The sequence below is a fragment of the Sprattus sprattus genome, assembly GCF_963457725.1.
Source record: "Sprattus sprattus genome assembly, chromosome: 2".
Taxonomy (NCBI): Eukaryota; Metazoa; Chordata; class Actinopteri; order Clupeiformes; family Clupeidae; genus Sprattus; species Sprattus sprattus.
In genome coordinates, this window is record NC_137921.1 from 68,784,274 (window position 1) to 68,800,036 (window position 15,763).

Consider the following 15,763-nt stretch of genomic DNA (forward strand, 5'->3'; position numbering starts at 1 on the left):
GAATCTTTAACTATATCTGTTACAAGAAAATTCAAACACCCACATACAACTATGTTGGATGAGTTTGGGTATTTATCATGCCCTCAGGAAGCACTCAAGTCTCCTATTCTGCAACACTGATGGAAGTTGCCTGTGTCATTATACTACCAGCAATTTGATTGCAAAGCTAACAGAAAATCGATTAACAATAGTTTACATAAGTGTATTAAGTGTCTGCTGCATGGCACTCTATGTTTTCATAGCAGCTTTAGTCCAGGTCCAAGCAAGAGAGACAACAGCATCATTGATTTTTATTAAGATTAGACCTAATCAAAGATCTTTTTTTTATTGGCTCCAACGTGTGAACCTAGACTGTATTTGTATGTGTGTGTGTAAAAAAAAGAATCTTGAATTTGCATATGTAAAATGTTATGTTATGTTACGAAATAACATGATTACAGTTATTGTTATGAATTTGCATATGCAAAATAACCCAACAATGACAGTGACAGACGTGTTTAACTGCACACTTGTATACTGTCTACTGGCCTACTGTCAACCGAACCCTAAATGTGTTTCTGTAAAGCAATCATAATTTCTGTCATATTTTCATGCGTCGCCAGTGGATGTTTGTTTCGCACTCTTAAGTGAAGGACTAGCCCACAGACCAAAGTCCAGTTAATATGTTATCGTTAGAACCTGCCCATGCGCTCATCTCCCCCGGCAACAGGTGCACGAGAGCACTTTTCAAGGCGTGAGCCCTAAACGTTGGGACTCGGAAGAGGACGCACCGGCCCTTGATTTACAGTGAGACAAAATGGACAAAAACGGAGAAAATGTTTATGAGGAGGTTCGTGAAGAAAACAAGTATGAAACACCGGACATACCAACAGAGCCAAAATATGAGAACCAAGGTGCGATTTATGAGAACCCAGTTGAGGTGAAAGAGGCGATTTACAGCGAGCCTGAGGTGAAAGAGGCGATTTACAGCGAGGTTGAAGTTCATGCACCTGAAAAAGCTGAGCGAACATCGCCGACCTATATGGACATAGGCGACACTCCCGACGAGGAGCATCAAAGTGCAAAGGAAGAAGACAGCAGCAGCTCCTCTAGCGAAGATGAGGAGGAAAAGACCGAGGCCCAACCGAAGGTATCCCTGGCTCAAGAAGAAGCTGTTCCCATGGCAGTTAATGGAGACGAAGCAACATCTAGACGCTCCTCAACGTCTTCTTCCGAACACAACGGAGACCCATGCGACGACTCACCCCACTCCTCACCGCATTACGAGGACAATGTTGAAGATGGCCTGCTCATGGCCTACGAGAGGCCAGATGATTCATCTCCGGAACCAGAGGAAATTGTTGACTACAGCCTCAAACCAGTAGAAAACAGTGCAGTCGAGGAGACCAAAGTCGCTGATCCAACGCAGCCAGAAATCTCGCTTTTTGTGAAGGTAGGCACAAGAAATGGAAAATGGAAATGGAAGAAAATTACCCTCGTCACAGTTTTGTCCCTTAAAGTTTTTTTTATTCATGCACACAGAGCGAGTATAGTTTGAAGGTCGTTCAGGTGTGGCAGCAAGATAGTGTTTATGTGGCCTTTGAACTATCTGGCTTACACTGTTTTACATAATCATGGAGAATTTCACAATTTAATGACTTAAAGAAAAGTAAACAGGCAAGAAACGTATGTTGGTACGTCAAAGCTATTCTCTTAATTATCCCTGACTCTACTCAATATTTTATTTTACTGTTTAGGAAATAAGGATTTCTGTTTCATAATAATACAAGACAAATGTAGGTGGCCTGTTTTTTAGTTGTAATAGACAAATCCTGATTATGTAATTGCAATTTGTTAGTTTAGTTTATGCTTGGTGTTTTTGACCGTTTTCTCATTCAGAATATTGCATTTCAGTGTGAAAGTTTGACAATCATATTTGCAGTTGGATAAGTGAAAGGACATTTATTATCAGACTCATAAACAGTACACCAACAATACGGCTCATTATATAGGCTAGTTGTGGTCAGCTCAGTCAAAGCTAGTGTGATATTCCAGTATTTCCTGAATGGACATTTTTAATTTTCATGGGTAGTCTCATATCAATCAACCAAAATACTCCACTCTATACCATAAAAGCACATATAGATTCAGGCTGACACACACATAGCTGATATCAGAACCCTACTGGGACTAATAATGGAACACCATAGGGACTAATCAATGTGTATTGATCCAAACTGTTGAGTTGGGGATTTGAATTGGGGAATTGTGGTAGCTAAGTCAGTCCATTATCAACGTCTGAATTCAGGTGAATAGTTGGAGTTCCCTCTACTCTGGGTCCCCCTTTAATCCTGTGAGGAATCACAGTCTTGCCTTGATTTGGAGACAACGATTGGCAGTCATGTTCCAGGTGACCCGTGTCATGCAGCGATATAATCATTAACTCCTTTGACTTTACAGTCATGGAAAAAACAGCTGGACTCCAGACTTGTGCAAATGAACCCAGTGGATTCCTTTCTTTGCTCTGTGATAGGGTACTGATAGAGTACTGAAGTGTGACCGGGGGGTCACTTTGCTGATTGAGCAACTGTGATTGTGGCTGAGATTGGCTAATGGGAGGCTACTAGGTGAGGGAAGCCCCTATAAAAACACGGGCCGGCGCTACCAACAGTGAATAGAAGGCAGTGCCAGGTATACTTGTCTTGTTAGTTTATTTATCGAGCACATTTCCCACATTTTTCTACACAGAGGCAATTCAGTTTGCCTTTGCATAAATAAGACCAAAAAGCAACATCCAAAGTGAAAAGCAAAAAATACAATTAAAAGGACGTTAACAACTTAACATAATGAAAAGAACGTACAAAGTGTATGATATCGAGAAAAAAACCCATTTGGAAATAGCCCAGCCTGTGATGGCAATCACCAGGGATCTTACGGTAATAATGTTTCCTGGCTCACAATTAACTCATTTACAAATTATTCTGTAAACTAGCATTTATGTTGGGATTTTTGGTGATTTTATAAATACTTAAATTAAATTAAAAAAAAAAAACATTAAGTTAATCCTTAAAAACACATAGATAGATTGAAAATACTAACAATTGAAAATATATTAAATTGACAAGATTATTTCCATCTGATAAAATACATGTGAGGAGAAAGTACAAAGTTAACATTTCTTGCCTTTTTGTTTTTTTTATGTCACCTTTATCACCACAATCAGTGTTATGAATAGCTGTATAGCTGACATTGATGTATCTGTCTCTCTCTATTTGCCATAGAGGCAGTGGAGGCTTGACTCTGCTTTCATCCTGTACTGCATAGTCATAATAAATCATTTAAGGATTCAAGGAGTTTAATTGTCATTGTAGTACACAACGAAAAACAGTTTGTCGCTCTACAGCAGCAGTTTGTTTAGATATATAAAATTGACATCAACAGTTTAGTTATCTCATTAATCGTTTCACTAACTGTCAAAATACAACCAGTAGTTTGCTTTGACTAATTATACACTGAAGCACAATTTACCACCATAAAATACCCTTGTGGCAGGTATGCGTATTAGGAAAAGCTTTTGGTGTTGGAGCTGGATTCTTTTTTATCTCCCCTCATAGACATGGGTGTGGATGATTTCACAACCGTAAAACGGCTTGTTGGCCTCGTCAATCAACCAGCGAAACAGTGGAAAAGTGCTTCAAATCCTTTTTGTTATCTTGGACAGGTCAAAGTGGAAATGGGTGGTCACCATGAACTGGGTGGTTTTGTGTACCTTTCAGATAACTAAGAGAAAGATTATCACTGTAAAATATATGCCCTATTTGGAATTATCTTCCATTTTTAATTGTGAATAGATTATTCTTGATGACCTGTAGTGTAAACATTGATATTGGTATTTTTGAAGGGACATCCCATCTCAGTAGAGGTTCCAATGGACTGAGACATATCATAGAGATACAGTATATAAAACGATAAATTGACTGGGACATTTCATTGAGATATATACAACAAGAAATGAACTGAGACATATCATAGAGATATATAGAACAATACATGGTTGCTAACCTGTGTGCCAAGATAGAGCTGATGTCTTTAAATAATAGACTTATATATTCTTCAAAATGATAGACTCTAAAGTGCTAAATTATTATTATTATTATTATTATTATTATTATTGTTATTATTATGCAATACATACTTTGGAGAAGTTCACATGTCAGAAATAAAGTAATCAATTTCACCCTAATGGGTTTCATGAGGTTTCTCAAGAGTGAGCATACAAAGTCTTGTCATCAAATGACTAGTCTGTAAGGAATCAACTCCCTCAGGGAAGGATCCGAGGCTCCTCCTGATCTATTTTCAAACGTACTTCATGTTAATGGTTTGACCCGAGGGCAAATGGTACACCAAGGCAAATGTGTCTGCGGAATGTTCACCACCCATAAAATGAAGAGACATTTTTCCTGTCCATTTAGAATTTACATCACACCACTAGAGGAAGCTGTTCTTTCACTATTGGGCAGATCACATAGATCCAGGGTGTGTATTTAAAGGCAGGATCACCATGAAATATTTACTAGGACTATTTATTTCAGTTTAATTCAGTATCCCATTTGAGCTGATTTTGAAAATGAATGGAATAAAGGATTATGAAAAACGTTTATTTTTTAAATGTTATGCTCCCATGAAGACGGCACACTGTAAGTTCATGTGGGGTGGTTTTCACACGGATTTACAACTTTCGGGTTCTTTGACCTAAAAACCACTGAACCTCTGTGTGCCCCACATTGGCAGTTTCTAAAAAAACGAAGCCTTTGAAAGGCGACTTCCACTTCTCAACCAAAGCCAAACTCATGAATCATTGACGAGGGAATCTTGTCCTTCTGGGTTTCGGAGGCCGATCAGATATAACCTGGGGCTCGCCTGCCAGTGCCGCTCCTGCGAGCATGTGAGAGGGCGGTGGGCGGCCATTAAAAATGCATGTTGCTCATTCCTCCACATCAGGTTTCTGGGACAGGAACGCGTCACACTGTCACTGGCAGTAGGGTACAAACTCACAGGCAGCACGCCGTGCAGGATAATGTCACACTGAAACAGGTGGTCAGTTTGGCATCTTCAGTCTTGTCAGCTGACAGCAAATCCTTCCCAAGATATTAATGTTAAAAATGCTTTTCAATTGTTTATTGGTTTATCTTTCGTGAAGTTGAGTGTCATTTCTTAGTTTTTTTTGTAGTTTGTGCGTATCTGTGAAGGAAGCGGATCATTGTTTTTAGTTGTTTCACTATGAGTGCGTTTATAACCTGTTTATAAGTTGTTTTTCGCTATGAGTGAGATTATAACCTGTTTATAAATTGCTTTTCGCTATGAGTGAGATTATAACCTGTCAAGGCTATAAGGCTGTCAGAAGCAATGGTTTTGCTGTTAAAATAGTTTTCGATTTGTCTCATGTTCTGCTGAGCAGTCCATCCCAAGCTTTCCAAAGTCTATTCCTGCCTGCCTTTATTGATCAGTGTATTTATTTTTTTCTGGCAGATGAGCCGTTTGTCACTACCCCGTTGTGTGTGACGAGGGTTCTCCCATGCCAACTGTCACCTCCAACAGCTCTCTTTGTCAGGCCAGTGAGGCCATGGAAGATTCCGGAAGCTTTGAGCGCAGGGTGCACTCTCTGTGACAAATTTGGGTCCGATTCAAATGCAAAGGGCATGACTTTTTATTATTCAGTCAGACAGACAGTGCCGCTGAGCAAAAAAAAAAGAAGTTCAGTCAGAGCTCAATTCTCCAAAAAGATTTGAATAGCTAAAAGCCTTTTAAACCATTCAAATCTTTTTGGTCAAACTGAGTTGTGTCATGTTGAATGAGTTTTTGAGACTTTTCTTTTTGGGGTAGCACCACAACAGAATTCATTTTTTTCCAACACACCCAACTCCCTCCAGTCCCAACAGTGACTTTGAGCACTCAACCAGTAGCCAATAACCAATAATTTTAGTGCAATATGTCAATCACATCATCGGTAGCTGTATTGCACTTCCACTGTTACCCAGAAGGCATTGCAGCCTTCCTCCAGGTTCACTTTTAGCCTTCTAAAAATAAACCACCTTCATGCAGTCTGTAGTGATCTGTTTTTAGTCTTTTTTTTTTACCCTGGGCTTATCGAGTTGTCACTCAAATCGCGCCTGTCTTTGAGAGGCACCCAACTAAACAGTGTCTACTACTTGCAAACATCATACTATCTGCACCACTGATGACATGCTACTTTCAGTGGTGTGTGTGTGTGTGTGTGGGTGTGTGTGTGTCTGTCTGTATGTGTTGAGTGTGTTTATTGGGTGAGCTCCTCCCCCCTGGCAAAGCTTTACACCTATCCCCTCTCTCCCCACCACACACACACACACACACACACACACACTCACACACACACACACACACACACACACACACACACCCCTATCAGCAGGAACCAGATCCTTCTCTCCCTCTCATCCACATTGCCTCAACATCCACATACCTGAGCCGCCCGCCACCTAAATGATCAAACCCACAGGCTGAGGGGCTAACTCATCACAGAAAAGGGACTCAGAACACAAGGCCTTTAAGGACGTACTACCGACCCGGTCCACGGCTTCTTTAACGGAGGATGTAAGCTATAGGGACTCTATGGATGTATAGCTCCCATGGACTTTTCATAGTGATTTGGCAGAGGAGGGCAAAGGAGACAGAATGTCTGAACCGGCTTCCACCAACGGTGGGAGGGACCCAGATATTGAGTTATTTGTGAAGGTAAGAAGATGTGATCTTTGAGGGATGAAGCAGGTGTAGCATGCAAAGAATAGTTTGAGAAATAACAATCTAGTGCTTTTTGCAAACACTGCTGCTGCTACTATTCCTACTACCTCTAGTACTAGTGCTACCTCTGCTACAATAACAACAACAACTACTACTACTTCAAATAATAATATGATAATAGTAATAATACTATTAAAACTAAATACCTTTGGAATAGAGACTTGTTTCTATGAGTTGTGGTCCCTGTGCTTCGGCAGCAGTTTGTGGCACGGCTGTTTTATTGTTGATACCCAAAGCCCATGTAACACAATAGCTAGATGTGCTAGAGTTACCACTGCACGTCTGACCTGGCTTGTCACAGGATGTTGTGAGAAAGATATCGGCTGCACACAAGTGAAGAGTGGCCCCTGCCTGCATCCAAGTTTGACCAATGGCTGTGTGTCCAGGTGGCAGACATGTTGTGTTTGTTGTTTTGTTACAAGGCAGACTGGCAGTGGAGATCCTGGGGGTTGTTTGTGTTTTTGATGGCAGCTGAGTTGCATGAAGAGGGAAAGCCCCAAATGATAACTGGGGTCTGCTGACACTTGAGGAAAATAGTTTACACACTTTCAAAGCACACACATTCAAAAATAGGCAAATGCAGTTGCTTACACACATACAAATACACTCTCTCACACACATAGAAATACACACACACACACACACACACACACACACACACACACACACACACACACACACACACACACACACACACACACACAAACACACACATACACACACACACACACACACACACAAACACTTAAACACATACACCTTCTGAAAGCGGTACTGCTGCTCTTCTTTGTTCGTTCTCTCCACTAATTAACTGAATTATTGAATCTGATTAAATTAGCTGTGCAGCAGAGGTGCTATGGTTAGTTAGGAGGTGTGATGTCGTGCATGACCAGTGAGGGTAGGATGTGTTACCATAATGTGGGTACAAACTCAGACAGACCCAGATGGCTAGTTGGAGGTGTGATATATTGTGCAAGACCAGTCAGGGTAGGATGATGTGTTACCATGATGTGAGAACAAACTCAGACAGACTCAGATGGCTAGGTAGAGGTGTGATGTATTGTGCATGACCAGTCAGGTTAGAATGTGTACCATAATGTGGGTACAAACTCAGACAGACTCCAGAGTATTTATGGGGTATTCTAAAACTGATTGTTCAAATCCTTGATTGTGATTGGCTAAAAGCCGTTGTAAAATCCAGCACAACCTTACAATTTGACCTCATAACATTTTATGATAACATTCTATATTACTGCGCAGCGTATTCATATAGCGCATTTCATACACAGTGTTCCATCTGGCTGTTGCGTTGCTTCAAGGGTTGTGTGGCTTCGTGTCGTGCCTAACAACTCCCCTTACCTGTTCTAAAATCAGCGCAAACCACAGACTCGCGGGGCTTATTGCTTAAATTAACTCTGCCAGTGCCCTTAGGGCCCTCAGGAAGGCCATCGTTTTTTAATTTTGATTGTATTTCATGACACTACAAAGCTGGTAGCATCAAGCACTTTTCTATCTTAAGCTACAAGTTATGTAATACAGACTTATTCAAAATTCAAGATAGTCATGTTAATGTCGATGATTCCCCAGACTCATCTCAGACTTGTTTTACCTACTTACAAAGTAAAATAGGAGGAGTTTGGTTTTCACAAATAATGTTTTTTTTTTTTTTTTAGAGTGAGAGAGAATGTGTGTGTGTGTTTGTGTGAGAGTGAGTGTGTGGTTGTGTGTGTATGGATGTGTGTTCTTGTGTGTACGTATACGTGTGTGTGTCTGTGTGTGTGTGTGTGTGTGTGTGTGTGTGTGTGTGTGTGTGTGTGTGTGTGTTAAAGGGGTGGACAGGATTTCGGCATGGCAGTGCTATAGGGCTTGACCCTGCCCCACGGGCCTGGAGGCAAACGAAGCGATTAATAGAGTTGACGTGAATAATTCACATGGTCCCGAGTATAGATAGACCCCTCTGCTAAGCCTCCCAAAGCAGCCCTCATGATACTGTCACTCTGACACCTGACACTCAGGCTCCACACAGCCACAGTAACTTTAGTAGGGTTATGGCTCATCTGCCTCAGCTAAGCTGTACTGTATGTAAACTGTATGTTAACATAGCAGTATGTTAACAAGCTAGGCTACATAAGTTTACCATGGTTATGTCCCTACTGGTCTAGCTAAGTTGTACTGTATGTAAACTGTATGTTAACATAGCAGTATGTTTACTGTATGTTAACAAGCTAGGCTAAATACGTTTACCATGGTTATGTCCCTACTGGTCTAGCTAAGTTGTACTGTATGTATGTATGTAAACCAAACATTGTAAGCTGGGCTACATACGTATTAGAATGGTTCAGGTTGCTGCTTCAGCTACCTCCAGCCTTTTAGTTCCTCCTCAGGGAACCAAGTGCCGAACTCTTAATCAGAAATGCTTCAACACTTGGCACTTCCAAAACAGCAGTCAAGACCCACCTTTAAAAAAAATTGCTTTAAACCTGTAATCTCTCCCATCGAGTCTTGATTACTGTTGGTTTTCCTGCTTCTTGTAAAATCTTGTATCTTGTTTTAGGCTTCTTTGAAAAGCGCTACTGGTATTTAAATAATATGCATTATTAAGATTAAGTACTAAACTGAGAGCAAAAACAATATTTTGAGCTGGGTTGTACTACTGAGGCTGTAGAACCTGTCCTTAGAGTATCAGACTACTGAGAAAGCTGTAGCTCTAGCTGAAAGGGACTTTTAAGGTTATCTCAGTAACACCATAGAGGAGAAAAAGTATGGTTGTTTGTTTGTTTTTTCACAAGATATATTGTGTGCTTGTGAGGGTGTGTGTGTGTGTGTGTGTGTTTGTCTGTCTGTGTGTGTGTCTGTGTGACGGCATAATAGTTTATCCAATCCAGTCTAGCATAGGGTGCAGTATTCAGGTCACTGTGAATCTGAAGACTCGTAAGGTCTTCACTGGTAATTGTATTTGGGACAGAATTGATTCAATTTCCCTTTCTTTAACGTCGTTCCCTGTGCCAGCAGGAGAGTCACTATGCCAGTTACAGGGACATGTAGGGCCCTGTCATCACTTGCCGCTCAAAACAACTGTGTTCTTCTTCCAGCAATGGTCTCACCTGTGTTTTCAACACCAGTTTCACCTTAGTGGCAGCACAACAAATGGAACTTTCCAGTCCACGTTCCATTTAATTTGCTGCCACACTTAGGAACTCTGGTAGTTGCATAAAACTGAGCAATTTAGCTCTTCTAAGACAATATGTTTTTCAGACAATTACAAACCCTAACCTCAACATTAAGTCCATGCTTGTAACAGTATGGATGTTTATGTGTGTCAATGTATTATCGAATTTATTAACCATCAAATGCATTCTACCCAAGGCTATGTAAATGTACAGTAACTGTTGGTTAAGCAATATAGCACGAGTGGGAGTGGGGTAGGTAAGGGATAATCCCACGAGTGCTATATTGCTTTTATAAAACAATTCTACCGTCAACAAATTAACATTTCAACACAAAGTTATTGATTAAAAATGGTTTATTTCGCCATTGTTTCTCCGCAACAAAAAAATACTTCCATTGTCAACTTCTTGGTTTGGAATTTTAAGAATTTTGAATTAACGGTTATCATCAACGCGAATTTTTCATTGCGGAGTGATTTATTATTAGCTGTGAAAAGTCCCGTAACTGGTCACGTGGTATGTTGACGAATAACCTATAGCATGGAACGTCTCTCGTCCAATCAGAAACAGCTAAATTACGCGATAGAACCCAATTGTTTTATAATTGTAAATAATGTATGACTGTGTGTTTGTCTCCAGGCTGGCATTGATGGGGAGAGCATCGGGAACTGCCCCTTCTCCCAGCGCCTCTTCATGATTCTGTGGCTGAAGGGCGTGGTCTTCAACGTCACCACAGTCGACCTGAAGAGGTAAAGGAAGTATGAGTAGGATAGGCTCTACTTCAAAAAAATATAAATGCGTTTTCGGGTGCGAGTAAAAGAATGTTAACTATGACTAGAATAAAACCGCACTCTCAAGCTTTTCTCACACACTGACGATGGCTTAAAGCCGAAACGCGTCTGTGCAAAATAAACTGGTCTTAATATTATTGAGAAAAGCTTGAGAGTGCGGTTTTTATTCTACTCATAGTAATGGAAGTATGGCCAGCAGGGACAGGGGTCAGGCAGGACAGGACAGGACGGCCACTGCTTTGCCATGCAGAGTTAAGGTCATGGTGGCCTTCAGAACGGTCTGACCATACAGGAAAACCACAAGGAGGAACCTGTGGGTGGTGTGTGTGTGTGTGTTTGTAGGCGTGCATATGCACGTGTGTGTGTGTGTGTGTGTGTGTGTGTGTGTGTGTTTGTAGGCGTGCATATGCACGTGTGTGTGTGTGTGTGTGTGTGAGAGAGAGAGACAGAGAAGGGAGAGAAAGATTATGTTATAAAGAGATGCACAACAGGCATCTTGTAAAGTGAAGAGAAAGCAGAGTAAAATTTAATGAAAATTAAAAACAGGAACTGTTTTTTTACAAATGTTTTATTGAAATTGACACACAATAAACTACAACTATACTGAAGTTAGAATCAGATCTTTCTTGAAGCCAGCATTATTTATAACGCACTCAGCCTACCTAAGCAATAAACGGTGTCCATCATAATGAAACATCGTAGAGAAACATCCAAATGAAATATGCCTCTGGACAGAATATTTGATGTTTCATACTTTGTTGTTATTTTTCCCTAATGCACACTCCAAAAGGTTGTTGCAAATCCTCCCTTAGAAAATGCCAGAGAACGTTTCCACCCTCAGCCTCAGAGACATTTCTCTTTATATGTGCCTGTGGCGTTGGAGTCATTGACTCGGAAATGGCGCGGTAATCCCATCTGATTTACGGATTCATGACCCATGCAGGAAGCCAGCTGACCTGCACAACCTGGCCCCCGGCACACACCCTCCCTTCCTCACCTACAACGGCGAGGTGAAGACCGACATCAACAAGATCGAGGAGTTCCTGGAGGAGGTGCTCGCGCCACCCAAGTACGTCCGTGTTGTGCACTCAGACGCCCCGCTGCCACGGTTACGATGGCAGAAGAGTGTTTATGTTTTAATGATGAGCACAGTACCGGGTTTCAATGATCGACTTGTTGACATTTTTTTTAATATTACACATGAAACTCATTCTCCATTTTTATAAGAAACGTCGTTTTTTTTTAAATAAATAGATCCTTTTATGTAAAGACTGCAAAACATAATGTTTTGAATGAAGACACTCTTCATAACACTTATATATTATATACAGTATATGTTATATATGATATCTTGTATGTCTATGTGTGTGTATAGGCTTTGTAGTACTGCACACATAGTTGGCACGTACAGTACCAGTCAAAAGTTTGGACACACCTCCTCATTTTTTGAGAAGTTTTTTCTTTACTTTTATTATTTTCTAGATGATAGATGATAGAGAACACTTTTTTTGTTTATGTGTTCTTTCGTAGTTTAAATGTCTTCAGTATTAATCTACAATGTAATAAATAATAGTAAGGAAATTAAAGGTGTGTCCAAACTTTTGACTGTAACTGTAGTTGCAATGTTGGCACACTAACCTTTGTCCATTCTCAGTTAGAGCTGATCTTTTTTAATTGCGGTTTATCATTTATAATTTTCTCAGGTATCCTAAACTGGCTGCTAAGAATAGAGAGTCCAACACTGCCGGCATCAACATCTTTGCAAAGTTCTCTGCCTACATCAAGAACACGCAGCCACATGCCAATGTTGGTAAGTTACGGTTACTTACAGCAGCACAGTGAAACTGACGGGTTGAAATCCAACCAACCAAGGCTGAATCTCTGCATTTAACCTAATGTTTCTGATGAGAAGAGTTAAGAGCCAGGCACAGTGTTGACTACTTTCTGTAGACACTCATGATAGGGTCATCTTCACACCTTACATACATTGTTGTGACCATGACAACTGTGTTTATCATATACGTCCCTAAAGACCCAAAGAGTAGTACTCAACTAAGAAGACTTAAAAAAAAAGGCAATATAAAAAAAACTGAAAATAAGTTTTAAAAAAAGGAAGTTGGAGAAAAGATCAAATTCATAAGGTGATGAAAAACCTAAAAACATATCCATGATTTGGCCCTTTGTGGCAGGTCTTCAGAAGAACCTGACTTCGGAATTGAAGAAGCTAGATGATTACCTGAGCGGCGCTCTGCCCGACGAGATTGACGCCGACAGCATGGAGGAGGAGAGAGGCTCCAGCCGCAAGTTCCTGGATGGCAGCGAGCTGACCCTGGCAGACTGCAACCTGCTGCCCAAATTGCACATAGTCAAGGTGGGCACCGTCGTTTAGCCTATTAGCCTGGCAGGGCTAACCACCAGGGAACACAAAGTCTTTAATCATTGTAGAAATTATAATCTTTAATGTCCATATTTCTTTATATTTATGTTTGATTGTATTATATTCATTTCAATTCAATGGATGTTTTTATACGAAGATTTTACTCCATGAGGTTTACATGAGGCCATGTAGCACACCAGTATGTATTACAGGGCTGTTAGTATGTGACTGCTAGACTGTTATTTATTCTGACTCCTTCCTGTCTATTATTGAACTAAAGGTGCAGTATGTAGGATGTACAGTAGGGTGATCCATTAGCGGAAATGGAATATATTTTTCAGAATGATGTGTTCATTAGCGTGTAGTCACCTGTAAGAACAAATCTTGTTTTCGTTAGCATAAAATGAGCCCTTCGTATCTACATAGGGAGCGGGTCCTCATACACGGAGTCAACCGTTTATGTCACCATGTTTCTTCAGTGGCCCAGACAGACAAACCAAAACATTAGCATCTTAAGAGGGCCTTTTGCGCCGTTATGACACCTGACGTAGCTTCTCCTACACGCATGGAAAGGAAGAAGTATTCAGTTGGTTGTAGATGCCACTTAATACCACATACTGTCCCTTTAAGGCTTCTGGTTTCATATTGCTATAACAAGCTCATAAAATAAAGTTAGTTGTCAAGTAGGTCCATCAGATTTGTCATAAAATGTCTTTTAAATGTGGTACGCTTGAGCTGTGTGGCCACTGTGTACCAGTGAAGAAATTGCACCACACACACACACCCTCACACAGGTCAGGTCATAAACACTATCTCCCCCAACCTCAGCTTCAAAGGACACAAGCTAATCCCCACTAAGCCAAAGGCTCAATAAAATTGCACAATGAAACAAAAACAAAAAAATATGGCTCTTTGCACATCTTAATGGTGTCAGTCCAACCTTTGGACAAAGCACTGACCTCGACTTTAGTCCTTAGAGTTGGTTCTCTTTTAGAGTGCCAGCTAAGCACTGACACCTTATGAGTCAAAGGATTTATAGTGTCCCTTCACAAGGCCTCTCTCAATGCTTCTGGAATCTTCTGTCTTTTTCCCTTGAGTAATCTAGTTTGAGATTTATGCCAAATCCAGTCAATGAGAGAAACGCTTTGGCGCCACCTAGTGGCTGTTAATTGAATGGCTGTTAATTGAATTAATGAATACAAATCACATTGAATATGAGGACTTAGTGTGACACTATTTAAATGGATCTTAAATGTTTTTTGGTGAAACACTTATTAGTATGTGTGCTTCCTGGGTATATTTGTGGTGTAAGCACCTACCAGCTGCCAGCTGAACTACAGAATTCCAACCTGTTTTTTCCCTCTCGTCTCATCCAGGTGGTGGCCAAGAAGTACCGCAACTTTGACATCCCCACGGAAATGGGGGGCGTGTGGCGCTACCTGAACAGTGCCTACAACCGGGACGAGTTTACCAACACCTGCCCCGCCGACAAAGAGATCGAGACGGCATATCAGGACGTAGCGAAGAGGCTGGTCAAGTAACCCCCCCCCCCCGAACCCCAGCCCAATTACCATTCACCTCCCAGCCGCCTCCCCTTCAAGGATACTGGGCCCAAGGCCCTGAACAAAAACATGTCTGCCACCAATGATTGACTGTTGTAACAATCCCAGGCTTTGTTGTAGGGCAAGTGCTCCATTCTGCAGATGTAAATGATTGACATGGTATTGTCTACACTTACTGGGTGTGTGAAGTCTTACTCTGCAGTGAATCAGTTTGAACAACCTTCTTTTTAAACCGTATGAAAAAAAAGCCCAGTCATCCCTCTCTCCTTCTCTCTCTCTCTCTCTCTCTCTCTCTCTCATTCTCTGCACTCCATCTTTCTCTGGAGTTTTAATGGCATGACAAAACAAGCTTTTGCACGGCCAAAGCAAAACAAACTTTAAATAAGGTTTGGATTCTCTCGCTCTCTCTCTGTCTCTCTCCCTATCTCTCTATTTTTCACCTCTCTCTATCTCAACCTGTCCTTCTTTCACCTTAAACCGTTTCCTTTGTGGACACAGCCAAAATGCTTTTCTTTTTCAGGGCCGTTGAGCTGATGAATAACTTCTTGTTTCTTTATCAGTCTTTGAAAACTGGACTTGCAGTAGCTGTAGCAGTGATTATGCAAACCGCTCTACACCGTCTGCTTTTAGTGGAGTGATCCTGTTTGAGGTTGACTTGATTTACGCTGATTTTGAACTGGTCAGTCTTTTTGAAAAGTGGATAGGAAAATTGAAGTTTATTTTTAAAGAGGTATATTTAAGAAAACAAGTGTTATAATGAAGTGTGTTTAGAGGATGAAGAAAAGGACAAATGTTTTTATTCAGGAACGCCTGAATTTCTTTTCTCTGTCGGAAGCCTAGAACAAAGTCTGTTTTCATCGTCTCTCCTGGACCCTCTGCAGAAACAAGCCTGTCATTTATTTTGGGTTTGATTTTTCTTTCTTCTCGGAAATGCTGAACATATTTCAGCTTATATTTCAGTAAAATAGACACAATGTATATCTCTTGACCTAATCAGAGAGTTCAGAATCAAGATATGTGCCTTTATTGGAAACCTACCAGCCAAAATCA

General features: G+C 40.8%; 1 protein-coding gene across 2 annotated transcripts in view; it reads left to right on the forward strand.

The window, feature by feature from the left end:
* Positions 1-796: 796 nt before the first annotated feature.
* Positions 797-15,763, forward strand: part of LOC308360307 (chloride intracellular channel protein 5-like) — a gene marked incomplete at its 5' end in the record, with an annotated part of 15,094 nt that continues 127 nt past the window's right edge. The window contains 6 exons of one of the 2 annotated variants that reach the window (XM_080832133.1): positions 797-1,432; positions 10,623-10,732; positions 11,718-11,843; positions 12,478-12,584; positions 12,964-13,145; positions 14,528-15,763. The exon at positions 14,528-15,763 is cut by the window's right edge and continues 127 nt beyond it. In XM_080832133.1, the coding sequence (XP_080688259.1) occupies positions 797-1,432; positions 10,623-10,732; positions 11,718-11,843; positions 12,478-12,584; positions 12,964-13,145; positions 14,528-14,692 (1,326 nt within the window). In that variant the 3' untranslated portion in view covers positions 14,693-15,763. Of the gene's footprint in view, positions 1,433-6,394; positions 6,751-10,622; positions 10,733-11,717; positions 11,844-12,477; positions 12,585-12,963; positions 13,146-14,527 lie in introns of those variants that run through there. The other variant, XM_080832134.1, reaches the window with a different exon arrangement.